The sequence below is a fragment of the Brassica napus genome, chromosome A7 (genome assembly GCF_020379485.1).
Source record: "Brassica napus cultivar Da-Ae chromosome A7, Da-Ae, whole genome shotgun sequence".
Classification (NCBI taxonomy): Eukaryota; Viridiplantae; Streptophyta; class Magnoliopsida; order Brassicales; family Brassicaceae; genus Brassica; species Brassica napus.
In genome coordinates this window covers 11187325-11201907 of record NC_063440.1, presented here as the reverse complement: position 1 = coordinate 11201907, position 14583 = coordinate 11187325, and the positions used below count along the sequence as shown (strand labels likewise).

Below are 14583 nucleotides of genomic sequence, written 5' to 3'. Positions count from 1 at the left end.
TAAATGTTGATATTGCGACCCGATTTTTTTGTCAAAATAATTTGTCACAATATTATGACGATTTCTGACAAATTTTGACAAAACTATTATGTTACAAAATAGTAATTATTTAGTCATAATATTGTAACATAATAAAAAAGTAACAAAAGAATGTCATAAATGATGACAAACTAGTGACGAAAAGTTCCGTCTTACATATTGTTAGTAATTATGCGACCATAACTCAGTCACTAATTCGCATATATTTGTTATAAAGTGAACGTCATCAAATTTTCTGACTATTTTTGCTAAAATTAGTTTCTTTTTAACAAAACATGTAAATTTTATTTACGTGAATATAAATAGTGGAGAGTCATCGATTCTTACTCCAAAAAGTTTTTTTCTCAGTTTCAAAAACTAAACCGTTACTTCTATTTGTAAGCATGAGATTAGATTCTCTATATATATATGATCAAATTATAAAATTTAATCAAACCATTATATCTGTGTTTCTTTTGCTAAGAATCTTAATATCATTGGTGATTGAGATTTGCTGCAAAGTATTTTAACCTTTTGTTTTTGATAAATTGTTAAAGTATTATACCAAATTTTAAATTTTGTTACAGACAACACACAGAGAACTTGTAGCAGATGAAACATAAAAAGTTATTCTTGAATTATTTGTAGGTTCACCAACCAATATGAATTAGTTATTTTATATTTAGTATCTAATAAAAAAAGAAACAAAATATTGTTAATTTATATCATAATTTTAAAATAAATAAAAAATAATACTAGTTGCAAAAAAAAAGAATTAAAAAATATTTTTAACACCGTCATCAGAACATTAAACTCTAAACCCTTGTGTAAATATAAAATTTTGGATAAATCTTAAAACTCTAAATCTTAAAACACTAAACCCAAAAATAAATCTTAAACCCTAAATCAAAACACTGAACCATAAACCCTGAATCTTGTGTGTGTTTGAAGTCGGTCATGAGGATTTGAGGTTTATAAAAAAAATTGCAAAAAGGTTATAATAATTCACATGAAATCATTTAATATCCTCTTTTGTATTTTATAATCATCTCTTGTTCTTTTCTTGGCCATATTATATATTTGACAAATCATTGTATCTAAGTTTCTTTGATTACACGTATAAGTTTATGTGCACATGTGTCTCTGCAGAGACCCCAGAAGTAATTAGCTTGAGAAAAGATCCCTCCGTTGAGAAGTAGAGGGAGTCTTACGACTCAACCAACAGTCGCAAATTATCTAGTTTGGCATAAAATTTATTTTATCTTTTGTGCATTCAAAAGATCATGCCGACTATCACTTCCCAATGAGGGGTATTTCCCTTGTCAAAATTACTCAATGTAAATAAGTAAATATTTTTGTTAAAATTAAAACACGACTTAAAATCAGATAGTGGGTTTCTAATTTTTTTTAATCGACCGCGTTAAAATTTTTAAGTGGAGCCATAACTTTTTCAGTCTAGCGCTTTAAATGTTGCCAAGTATTTCACGAACTCAATTATAATCCCAAAAAAAACACACAAGTACCTGAGGCATTTGATAACTTTTTCCCCTAACAAATCTAAAAACGAAATTATCTTTGTAGATTTCTCTCTTATTTGTTTCTTTCTCCGTTGCCTTCAGTTAGAAAGGTAATTTCTACGTGATGTTGGATTTTGAGAAGTTGGTTTGAAATTGAATTGCTAAAACTGTATCTAAGTATCGTATCTTTGCTAAAACTGTACCAACGTATCGTATCCTTATAAATTGGTTTTCTAGATGGCTCCACCAACAATAGGTGGACACTCTTATGGGAGATCACCGAAAGCCAAAAAGACAGAGTGCTATTGCACGTGCTTCTCGATTGTCTAATCGCAATGGTTTAGATCTACATCAACATAGAGCTGGTTTATGTTCATATGCCAAAGTTCAGGATGTGCTGGTAATGTTTATATTTCCATTCTTAGTTTCTCTTGATAATTTTGTATTATTTATTTTTGATGTATTTTTTAATTGTTTGTAGGAAGCAAACAACGAAGACTTCTCTTTTATTGCTGTGATGAAGAAAACACATCAAAAACCGGACGGAACTTACGTTGATGAGCGAGCTCGATTGGTTGCAGACACTTATGAAAAGCATGTACAAGAACGCCTGGGACAACTTGAATCTTCTGGTCTACAGAATGTGACACCTGAGAATCTTGATCAGTGTGAGAAAAACGAAATATTAACAAGGTAACATTCTAAACTTTTGTGCTACTGTAATGTTTGAATAATGTTTTGTGATATATATTAATGCCAAATATTTACAGTTAGTTATATAATTGATTATTTCTCTTATTTGTCCTTAATGATAAACAATATATAATTGACGTACGATTATAAAATAGTAGTAGTGATATGTGTTTCTTAAGTGTCAAGTCATTGTGGTTTGTTTGTTACTCACTAACTGCAACTGGATTTTTTGTGATGTACAGTGGTAAATATCCTACTCATTAATTATTACTACAATTTTGCATGGCTTTAGTTTTTGTTCACACGTTTGTTATGTTTATTAGGATGCTGGAACATCTAAACAAGGACATGTCTTTGGACTTGGAGCACTACACAGTAAGGTTTTACCATCTATTGAAGCTCCATCGAATGAATCACATGCTTCTGAAGACGTGGAAATAATAACAAAAAGATTGCAAGAGGTGGAAGCAGGCTTAAACAGAGCTGTAAAGAGAATCTACAGTTTTGAAAAAAAAAAGACTTGAAAATATGGAAAAGCTTGTTCAGTCAATCACAAGTCTGAATGTCTAGGTCTGGATCCACCACCAACACTATCCAGTTTCCATGGAGTACGTTCACCACATGTTCTTAGTATCTTTTATTATGTATTTTGTTAAGGCTTTTTTCTTGTTGTTATCTTTGCAAACCTACTTCGTTCTTTGATTTGGATGCTAGTTCTTGGTGGTAATTTAACGCTTTATTATGTGTTTCATTGTATGTATTATAGATATTTGAATAATAATTACGTAGTCACGATATATGACTAATTTGCAACAGTTTTCAGATTATTAATAATCATGAACTATAGTAGTATCAACAAAACGTCACAAATTAAAAGTTTGTGACAATATTATTACTACCTTTTGGTCACCATTCGTGACGGATTTGTGACTTTTTTTCGGCCGGGGGTTTGTGACTAATAGATGACATAAATTTGGTAACAACTTCTAACGAATCTGTCACTAATTTTTTGTCACTGTTCATGACGTATATGTTACATTTTAACCGTAACAAAATGTGTCATTTTTGTGACTTTTATATTTCGTCACAATTGGTAACAAATCTGCTACCGTAGTAGATCGTCACTATAAGTGTGACGATTTTGATACAAAACATGATTTGTGACCATTTTATTGTGACTTTTTTGAATTTGTCACACATTAGTCACAATAAAAAAATTGTGACGAAAAATCTATATATTGTGACAAAAATTATAGTTGCAATAACATTATTTTCTTGTAGTGAACGATGATGTCTTAAAGGATATAGCATACAAACGAGCATCGGTTAGAATCCATTCATAATCATCTCCATCCTTAGAATAATGTCCATCATAATCAAAGTGTATGTTCGTCGAAAATGGACACATTGTCTGCAATAAAAACATTTAACCACTTAAAGTTATACTTGTTTATTCAGTTATACCATTCACGTTATACTTGGTTACACAGTTAAACCATTAAAGTTATACTTCGTTATACTTCGTTATACCATGTCACAGAGTTGTGTCAGTAACCAACCAATTAGTGATAAGCCAGAACGTCTAATCTTCGATTGAATCGTCATAATTCCCGACATTCAATCATTCCTTTCCGATCCTCGATTAGTTCATGAAACCCAAATGAATAAGAATTTTTCAATTAAAACTATAAATTTGGAGTCGAGTCTTCAATTCAAAACCAAATTGTTATCAGCTTTGATTCCCGACATTCAATTATACAGTTGTTGATTATCGAATTCCCTAACAAACAGACCATTCAAACTTTCCGATCGTCGATTAGTTCATACAAATACGAAATCTTCTATCTAATCGGAATCCCGTGAATAATGAGTTCGTCTATGGTGGATTCTATACATCGGTCTTAACGACGATTTGAGATACATACCCTGTATAACGGAATTAATAGCTCGATGATCCAGTATCCAAGCGAAGAGATCGTATTCCAAACGAATTCACGAGAAGATGAGTACGAGGAAAGTATCGAGTGGGCTTCGAGTGAATCTTGTGAGTTTGTCGGGAGGGGGGGAGAGGGAGGGAGGAGGAGGAGGAGAGGAGAGAGAGAGTGGATACTCGATTAATTTATTCATTAAATCGGTCAGGGGTATTTTAGATATTAACCACATTCTCTAAGAGTATGAAAACAGATAAGAGTATGGCAGATCACATGAGAGTATGGTAGATCACTTTTTACCTCATTAAGAGTACCTGAGCACTTGACTCATAAATTACCTTTGCTATAAGAAAGAGTTATGACCCAGGAAAAAAAACAGGAGAAAACAGAAACAAAAATAGAGAGAGAGAGAGAGAGAGAGAGAGAGAGAGAGAGAGAGAGAGAGAGAGAGAGAGAGAGAGAAGAGAGAGAGAGAGAGAGAGAGAGAAGAGAGAGAGAGATAGATCTCTCTAGAGATCGCTCTCTATCTCAGAGAGAGAGAGAGGCTCTCTCGATCTCTCTCTCTCTCTCTCTCTCTCTCTCTCTCTCTCTCTCTCTCTCTCTCTCTCTCTCTCTCTCTCTCTCTCTCTCTCTCTCTCTCTCTCTCTCTCTCTCTCTCCTCTCTCGCTCTCTCTCTCTCTCTCTCTCCTCTCTCTCATCTCTTCTTCTCTCGTTCTCTCTCTCTCTCCCTCTCTCTCCCTCTACTCCTTACTCCCGCATAACCAGTTAATTTCTTTTTTTTTTGGTTCAAAACCAGTTAATTCTACGATCACAAATTTCAAACTACAACCAAACACACGAGACTTACAAGACAAAAAACGAAAACTGAAGAGGAAAATAATAATAATAACACACGTGTGAAATAAATCTCCGAACAACAACGACAACAAACACCAAAACAAAACCGACATGAGGAAAAAAAAATTAATTGAGTTTGCAGATATAGAACGTTACCGGAAAGATGTAGGAATCGGGAGCAGCCACAAAGGCTTGTTCATAAGATAAAGAGATGATGAAATCGAATAGGGGATTTTAGGTTTTGTATCGTTTCTGTGAAAGAGGAGGAGAGTGGTATTGAATACAAAAGACACGAGTCTCATCAATAAAAAGTGAACAACGTCATTTCCAATCCATCGTCCTTTTTTTAGAAAATAAAAATGACTGTAATGTGACTGCGGACCCCTATATTACTAATATTATTACTATATTATTTTGTCTTCGCATGAATATCTCTATTACGGTCACGCTGCACGCAGCACCCATGATCTGATGATCCACCACCACAACGTAGGCACCCAACCCAAGTTTGAATTTTAGCATTCCCTCAAAGCTCTGTCTCTGATAACGTGGGAGTTCAAAACAGAGTCAACAACAAGTTTCATATTCAACTTGCACCATATATATATATATATGAAAGAATTACACCTAGAGGCAGTTTATGAGTTTTATTAACACAATGAGGCAGTTATCACTACTAAGGTAGTTTTGTCTAGTGAAACTCAATTTCTGGTTAAAAGTTAACTAAATAACTTTGTAACTAAGTGTTATATGATAACTAAATGTAACATCTATTTCATTTTTAGGCGGGATTTAACTATAGTCATTCATTTATTTGTTAATCTAATGGTCAAGATTCTTCAGAGACCAAGTGGGTCCTCTTATCTTTACTCTTCGTCATATTCCTCCCAAATTCTCCATTTTTTCTCCTCCCGTATTCTCTGTTTTTCTAAATTGAAATATGCTTCTTTATATACTTTTTTCAAGAAAACTTGTGTTTAATCATTATCTCTATTACTTAATCTATCTTTTGAAATATGTCAAGGTGTATCTCCGAAGTGATTTAGTGGTGGTATATACGACAGCAACAACAACGGAGGAGTTGTTGGTGACTATGACGAAGACGATGGCGGAAACACAGTCGACGGCAAAAGCAATGTAGAAGACTCATCCACCACCGTAAACCAGACTGTAAGAATCAAGAAATTCATCCACCATGGCGCTTTCACATGGGACACCGCCAAAGTTAAGGTTCATCCACAATAGCACCTTCACATGGGACACCTCCAAAAAAAATCATCCCCATCGCCGCATCTTATACTTCACAATTTTACACACAGTCCTCCTTTGCTGAGTTGGACAGAACTGAAAGGTCATAAGCTTCACGGTGTTGTAAGTGTAAAAATTTGCAATAGGTGTACACGTTGTTTTTTTTAAACATATGTACATGTCGAACCAAGATTGTGTACACATGGCCGGCCAGTCAATCATCGTGTACATTATACACATATAAATGTTATCAACTATCGCAACGTCAAAACATTATTGAGTCATATTTGTTTGTACACCGGTTCTTAGTGTCAATCTTTAACTTTTATATACACCAAACCTATCAGTGTTCATTCGTGATGTCCATAAGAGTTAACCAGCACTGATGTACATAAAAGTTAATCAGTACACCAGTGTACACGTGACAGTCAATCATCTTGTACATTATGTACACGTAAATGTTAATAAATGTTATCAGCTATTGCAACGCCAAAACATTATTCATCTTTTTTTGTACACCATTCTCAATATCAATCTAAAACTTTTATGTACACTAAACATATTAGTGTTTCTTACAGTACATTAACTTTTATGTACACCAAACCTATTAGTGTCCATTCTTCACTTTCTTCATTTTAGTCTAGTGTTCCATTTTTAGATTAGTATATTTGTGAAAGTGGATGTCGTTTGACACTAAAACGTACCAAAGCTGTTCAGTTTGAAATGCTTGGGCTTTATGGGATTGAAATTATCATTGAAATATAGTTCAAGTATATATGTACACAAATAATATATAATGTTGTACATGTGTACACAAACAATGTGTTGTATATGGGTACGCCTGTATATAGTTCAGTGAAACAATATACAATGTTGTACATGTGTACGCCTATATCAATATCGAAAAGAACCTTTGTCTTTTAGACTGACACCAAGAGTGATTTAGATGAGATGAGACAAATCGATTGGTAGATAACTTGCATTACCACACAAATCACCTTAGCTTTAGAAGGCCGGAAGTAACCTAAGATTCTTATAGTAGCATTTGATGTGTCACATTCCCTCCCTTCACTGAAAACAACATAAAACGGAGTGTTCTAACATTCACGAAAATGAGAACCCCATTCATTCACGTTAACCACACTTCCTCATCTTTATACCTACAAAGACAAATGTCTTTCTTTCACATGTACCCGTGTACACTGCCATTACGTACACATCCATGCGGTCACTAAATGTACTCGTGTACACGAACATGATGTACATAAAAACAAAAATGCGACTATGGAGTTTGTTTACTTTACAACTATAGTGTTTCACAGTTTATTTACTTACGAATAAAATCACCGTACAACATACCCAAAACATCACAAGTGTACAACACACTACCTAACAAGAAAACAACCATCCACAACCAAGTTTCTTTCTTTATAACCAACAAATCTTGTATTTATTGTATACAAATTCAAACAACATCTCTAACTCTGAATTCCCATGTAGCATAGATTTGTAAGCACATGTTTAACCTGCAAAAGGCAGAATGCTTCTTAACTCTCAGATTCTTACACAAACAAAAGCAAACATGAATAACAAATTTCCCTCGTAAGACACAGTCAGATCCGCAAACACCACAACAGTATAATACACACTAAAGATTATAACTTTCGTTTCAAAATCAAAGATGTCAACTTACTTAGTTGCAAAACGCCTCTCTGTTTCAATCGCTCGTCTAGTTCTTCCACAACCGAAGGCTCTGATTTTCGGTACCAAACGGATTGTAAGAAACATGATTCAAGTAAATACCGACTAAAACAAAACAAAATCGAAAAGATAGAATTTACCATCAGCTCTCTCTTTCCTGTGTGTTTCCGTCTAGTCGTCATCTTCTTCGGCACCATCTCTATCGTCAAAACAAACTTCTGTCGATAGTAAATTTCTCAAGTTTCTTTCTTCTCTTTCATTCTGGGAATCGTAAATCTTGATTAAAAATATTATGTCAAAAAGTAAAAGGCAAGTGTCTAATTATTAAAATCAGTTAAATTTGGTTTTGGGTCCACCATTCAATTTATTCAAAATTCAAAAAACAAACTATAAATAAAAAGCAACGAGAGAATTAGTTTCTAGTTTGCTTTTTTAGGGTCATGATGGTCTTTCATTCCAATAAACTACCCAAGTAGTGCTATGTGACCTGCAGTGTAATTAAAACTCAGAAACTGTCTCTGAGTGTAAATCACTAATATATATATCTGCTTCCTCTTCCGCTTTATTGATTTTATTTTGTTTAGCAAATAACACTGATATGATGATACCAAAAAACACAAAATGTCTTTGTATAAATTCAATCCACGTAGGACCTGAAATTTCTACTAGTCTCGAATCAGATACCGTATCAGTAGATATTTGTAGTAGCAATAGACAACCCTAGTCTCTTTGTTTATTTGGTCAACATCACTATTCCATCACGACAGTACCTTCAAAATAAAAATAGGTAATAGAAAAAGACTAATGACTAAAATGTATGTGACAACCCAAACAAAAACTAGTAAAAAAATGGCAAACTGAAAAAAACAAAGACCAGAGCCATGGTGTTAAAAGTCCACCTGCTAGACTTCTCTTTCTCAGATCATTCACAAACCAGAAAACTACTCTGCACACTGTTCATCGCTTTCATATACTCCGATCCTCAGATGATGATGACTGGAGCAAGCCATAAGATTGCACCTGATGAGTTTCATCATATTCCTCGTGTTATCACTCCTTTTCCTGCTCCTAAACTCTCCCACTTACCTATGGTATTATTATACTCTCCATTTCTCATTTGCTTTACTACTTCTCTTCTTGTTTTCTAGTAGCTGAAACTGGGAGCTTCTTGTTTCCAAGTTTCAAGGTGAGCATAAAGAAAGCTTGTATTGGGGAACTTATCGTCCACAGGTCTATTTTGGAGTTCGTGCCAGGTGATCTTTTTGTTTTGTCTATCTTCTTAGTCCGAGATGATCTTGTATGTGAAAAATTTGGAATAGGAAAACAACATTAGAATCTTACGATCTATAAGGCAAAGGGAAGCTAATCATTCCCCATATCATGTGAAACTGTGTTCCTTTATTGTACAAGCTTCTAAGGTTGTAGATGGCATTAAATAATGCAGAACTCCTCAGTCTCTTGTTGCTGGCTTGATGTGGCTCGGTGATGAAAAAGATGATGATGGGAAGCATGTGATGAGGCATTTCTGTGAAAACTCTCAAAATCTTACGTCATTTGGCTGGAGAGAACACAATGGTATAGACTTTGGGAGGCAAGAGCTTCTTGATCAAGATATGATATTGGAGACAAGTTTTGTCAAGTCTAAAGAGGGAAGCCTTGGTTATGGAGGGGATTGGTCTGTTCGAATCAATCTTATAAACAAAGGGTAAGTAACTACTTGATAAGCAACTAATAGTACTCTTATTTTCAGTTAACTGTCTCTCTGCTTTCTTCATAGGTTGAATGATGAAGTAAAGAGAACCGTACATCTCTTCTTCTATCTAGCTGATGAAGGTGGCAATGTTCTAAACTTAGGAAAAAATGTATTGGATCTTAAAGAGAGCTCTCTCCTGGCTTCTGGTTCACGTGCAGACGTACGGAAATGGCAGATGCACTTAAAATCAGAGGTAACTTTTTGATTTGCAGTGATTTTTAGAGATCATAGGATTTTCAGTTGTTCTATCAATATAACCGCTGCTCTTTCGTTTGCAGGCTCATGTTGAAACACATTATTGCGGTTTCAAGACGCCTGACATTGTCAATCTGTCTCATGCTGTTCAGAAAAATCTCGCTGTACAGGTTATATCTCAACTTTGGGTCAAGTTAGTGTATCTTTTTTTTTATTTTTTCTTTATGAAGATCACAGTGCTTATATGTAGCCCTCCTGGCTTGTATATTTTTAGGAAAACAAATCTGGAAGACTTCAGCTCTCTGACACATCAGAGGATTCTTCCAGCATTTATGTTTTTCAGGTAATCAATATTTGATTCAATGATATGTTTTCAGTGTTATTCTTCATCTCTAATCACCATCTGATTTCGTCATGCAGATTTCAACAACGACTCAGTCTACTATTGATATTGCCTTTGTCTCTGGGATAAGAGGAGAAAGTTCTGACGTGGAACAGCGTATAATGAGTCTTACAGGTTTTTATAATCCTTCTGGTTATTTCCAAGCATGGATGTAGATCAGTTTACATTTGCTGAACAATAAAACTTCCGCATAATCACTTAGCTTGTAACGAGTTTATCATGTCTACTTTGAGCTATGTTCACATTTTGCAACCTTTGTAGGTTCACCACTCTCTGGTCTACTTGAAGAGAAACATATAGCATTTGATGCAAAGTTCAAGGAATGCTTCCACCTTTCTGAAAAGGTGTGACTCTATTCTTTTTATTAATTTGAAACTTCAGATACCAATGTAATAGGTGATCTTTAGCACATCAAATGGTCTAGTTTAATGGATGATCTCTTTATAGTTAAGATCTTATTAAGATCGATGTATACTTGACCGGAGACAGCTTACTATTAAGTCTTGCTTGTGAAAATTCATTCTTCATCTCACTGAATTACAGCTTGATTCTGAAACTTTGATGGTTGGTAAAGCTGCAATTGGGAACATGCTTGGTGGCATTGGTTACTTCTATGGTCAATCAAAAATTCAGGCTCCTACAAGTACTCAGGTGATTTTTCATTTTTTCTTGCTTTTTGACGCTTAAAATTACCGAATGAAAAACCAAACTGAAATTTACAATTACCTAGATGGATCCAAATCTCTAAGACTCAAAGGACCCGGACTCAATGAGAACCGACCTGAACCTGAACCCAATATCCAAACGCACATGCCTATTAAAAACAAACAGATTCATAGAGTCTAATATTTTTCAGCTGCAGGCTAAAAGTGAGGATGAGTTCTTGCTATATTGGCCAGCTGAATTGTACACAGCAGTTCCAAGCCGGCCAGTATTTCCTAGAGGATTTTTGTGGGACGAAGGTTTCCATCAACTGTTGGTCTGGTTAGTTGTTATGTTACTTATGTATCGATCATTCAATAGGCTGAACTTGATATGTTCCTTTAAGGATTGTTCTTATGTGGGATATGGTTTCAGGCGCTGGGATTTCCGTATAACCTTGGAGATCCTTGGAAACTGGTTAGACTTGATGAACATAGATGGATGGATACCGCGTGAGCAAATCTTGGGAGATGAAGCTCTGAGGTTGTTATATACATACTCCTATTAACTTCAGTAGATTCATTATCATTATATATTTTTGTTGTTGTTGTATATCAGTAAAGTGTTTTTGCTTGCTGCAGTAAGATTCCAAAGCAGTACGTTGTCCAGATCCCAAGTAATGGCAATCCACCTACACTACTTTTGGTGATACGCGGTAAGAAACTTAACGTCATGATTGAGGAAATGAGAACAAGGTTTTCAAAATCAAGTAAAGATAATGTTGATATTGCTTTGTGTTTTATATTTTTCCAGACCTGATAAATGGGATAAGGGCAGAGAAATTTAACAAGGAAGAAAGAGATGAAATATTGTCATTCCTTGACCTAGCTTTTGTACGGCTAGATGCATGGTTTCAATGGTTCAATACCTCCCAGAAAGGTAATTAATAACATGAGTATACTAGTACCGTTCTACTTACATGTACTATTGTGTGACTTTATCCTACGTTTAACTATTTGGTATATGATGTGTTACTTATGACTTGACTAAATACCAGGGAAGGAGATGGGAAGTTACTATTGGCATGGCAGAGACAGTTTAACAAATCGGGAACTAAACCCTCAGGTTCAATTTCTTGATTATCAGTAGAAATGTTAAACCAAATTAATTATTATTCTTAGCCCTCGCCAGACTTTAGTAGATACCTTTAGCTTTCACAAATTATTGCAGTCTCTTTCCTCGGGTTTTGATGATTATCCGCGGGCTTCACACCCAACTGAAGATGAGAGGCATGTAGACCTCAGGTGCTGGATGTATCTTGCAGCAGATTGCATGAACTCCATCATAGAGTTTCTTGGGGAAAAAGGCAGACCTGTAACGGTTAGAAAAACATTAAAAGAAAGTTAATTACACATTCTCTCTAATGTGTTCATTGCATGTGTTTGGAAATGAATCATGCAGGTGGATTACAGCTCAACTGTCAAGCTGCTCTCAGATTTTAATCTCCTGAATCAGGTTTATATTCTTATAAAATGCCTACAAGGCTATAGTTCATTCGCATGATCTCTTCTTCACGGTCTAATTCCTTTTACAGATGCACTATGACCATGATCTTGGGGCTTATCTCGACTTTGGTAATCATACAGAAGATGTAAGGAACTTTTAATGAATTAATCTCACAGATAAGCCTTAATATCAACCTTCTTGATAGAAAACTTTCTGGATCTTTTTATTTATTTGATTCACCAGGTTCTGTTAGTCTGGAAAGAGGTAACTGGAGAGGATGGTCGTGTATCACGAGAGCTTGTAAGGGAGACGTTTGGGAAGCCAGAGCTAAGATTGGTTCCTCACATCGGTTACGTCAGCTTCTTTCCCTTCATGTTTAGAATCATCCCTCCTGTGAGTAAATATATTTAGCATTAGTATCTAAATACTTTTGTGGAGAACTAAAACTAAACCTTCACATGTGTTTTGCTTGTTTTATGAAAGGCTTCTTCAATCCTCGAGAAACAACTCGATCTCATTTCAAACAGGGGCATCGTATGGAGTGACTATGGATTACTTTCACTTGGCAAAAGTAGGTGAGTCTCTACATATACCTGAGAAATTTCATTCTTCTGTGAGAGTCCATGAGAACTCACTCATTTGTCATCATGCAGTTCTTTGTACATGAAGTATAACACTGAGCACGAAGCTCCATATTGGAGAGGTGCAATATGGATGAACATGAACTAGATGATTCTTTCTTCCCTGCACCATTACTCTATAGGTACATTTCTCATCCCCTCACTACACAAACAAAAAAGATGTAAAACTTCTATATAACCCATCAATTAATACTTCTGCAGTGGATGGACCGTACATGGACAAGGCAAGAACCATTTACGAGGAACTAAGGAGCAACCTGATAAGGTATGCATGTTTGGTAGAATTGGAGCTGAAGATGTCTGAGTAGAGTATATATGTGGCCTTACCTATATTGTGTGGTTGATGCAGGAACGTGGTTAGAAACTATGATGAGACTGGATATATCTGGGAACACTACGACCAAACAAAAGGAACTGGAGAAGGTGGACGTGTCTTCACCGGCTGGTCTGCTCTTATCCTCTTAATCATGTCCGAAGAGTACCCTCTATTTTAGGAAACCGAATTTGATTTCCAACCTTTGTAACTTTGAGCTTCATATCTTACCACGCATGTTTGTGAAACAAAATAAGGATATCTCTTCCAAAGACTTTAATCAAAATAATTCACATGATTTTATTAATTATAGCTCAGATACTATTACGTACGTACATGTTAAAGTCTAAAGCTAAGCCTTATTGAGTCATTTCTGTATCTTCGGACACCATGATTTCTATATCTCTCATGTCTCGCTCCAATACGTTCCCAAGCCTTCCTATGGCTTCTGTCTCCTGTTGCGGTACCTGTTTACAAAGTCCCAAACAGTTCATAGTTCTATAAATGTGTTGAAAAGGCCTCTCTCGTCCCATTCTTCATCATCACATGAGGGATGGCTCGAACATATGTCTGGTGCAGCTAACAAGACATCGATTTCTTATAGTGAAATTGAAGGTGGTATCTTTTAGCTCGCGGATCATATATGTTGGGAGACGGGAAACAGGAGCAGCAGTGGGAAACAGAGGGGTCAGAGGCACGTTTAGTGAGATGTTGAAGAAGAGTAGTAGCAACATGAAGAAAGTGGCAGCAGCAGAGTCATCTTCTGATCCAAGCGAGGGAAACAAAGGCGGTGGGAAGAAGAAAGGGAGGCAGCTTGATCCAGTTCTTCTTGGTTCCAAAATTACATCACGAAAGACTTGGTCAACACCATTAAAGGACTTATTCTCCTTCACAAGATCACACGCTGGGTCGTGGTGGTCCGACCAGGTCTGAGAAGTTGAAACAGGTGAACAATGTTTGGTTAGATGTAGAAATCGCAAATCAAAATGTTGACCTATAGTAGTTTCAGCTACAAGACATCTTGAAATGTGTTTGATATGGCCTAAGTTAAATGATCTGATCTTTGAGGTTCGTATGCAGCATGATATTAGCAAAAGCAATGTGTTACATTCTAAAATAGATTAATTTTTTTTTTATCCAGAATTGCAAAACAAAACAGAGTTATAGTTTTTTTTTTTTTTTTTT

At 35.4% G+C, this 14583-nt stretch overlaps 1 protein-coding gene across 1 annotated transcript; it reads left to right on the top strand.

Annotated features, from left to right (window-relative positions):
* The first annotated feature begins 8777 nt into the window (after positions 1–8777).
* On the top strand, positions 8778–13705 carry LOC106356351 (alpha-glucosidase 2). The gene is given in 21 exon segments (XM_048736681.1): positions 8778–9036; positions 9125–9198; positions 9390–9650; positions 9723–9891; positions 9977–10063; positions 10168–10236; positions 10314–10410; positions 10558–10640; positions 10840–10947; positions 11153–11481; positions 11580–11653; positions 11752–11877; positions 11996–12063; positions 12169–12318; positions 12400–12453; positions 12533–12589; positions 12688–12837; positions 12928–13019; positions 13098–13207; positions 13287–13350; positions 13435–13705. Coding segments are annotated over 21 exon segments (2577 nt in total). The 5' UTR covers positions 8778–8826; the 3' UTR covers positions 13580–13705.
* Positions 13706–14583: the final 878 nt, after the last annotated feature.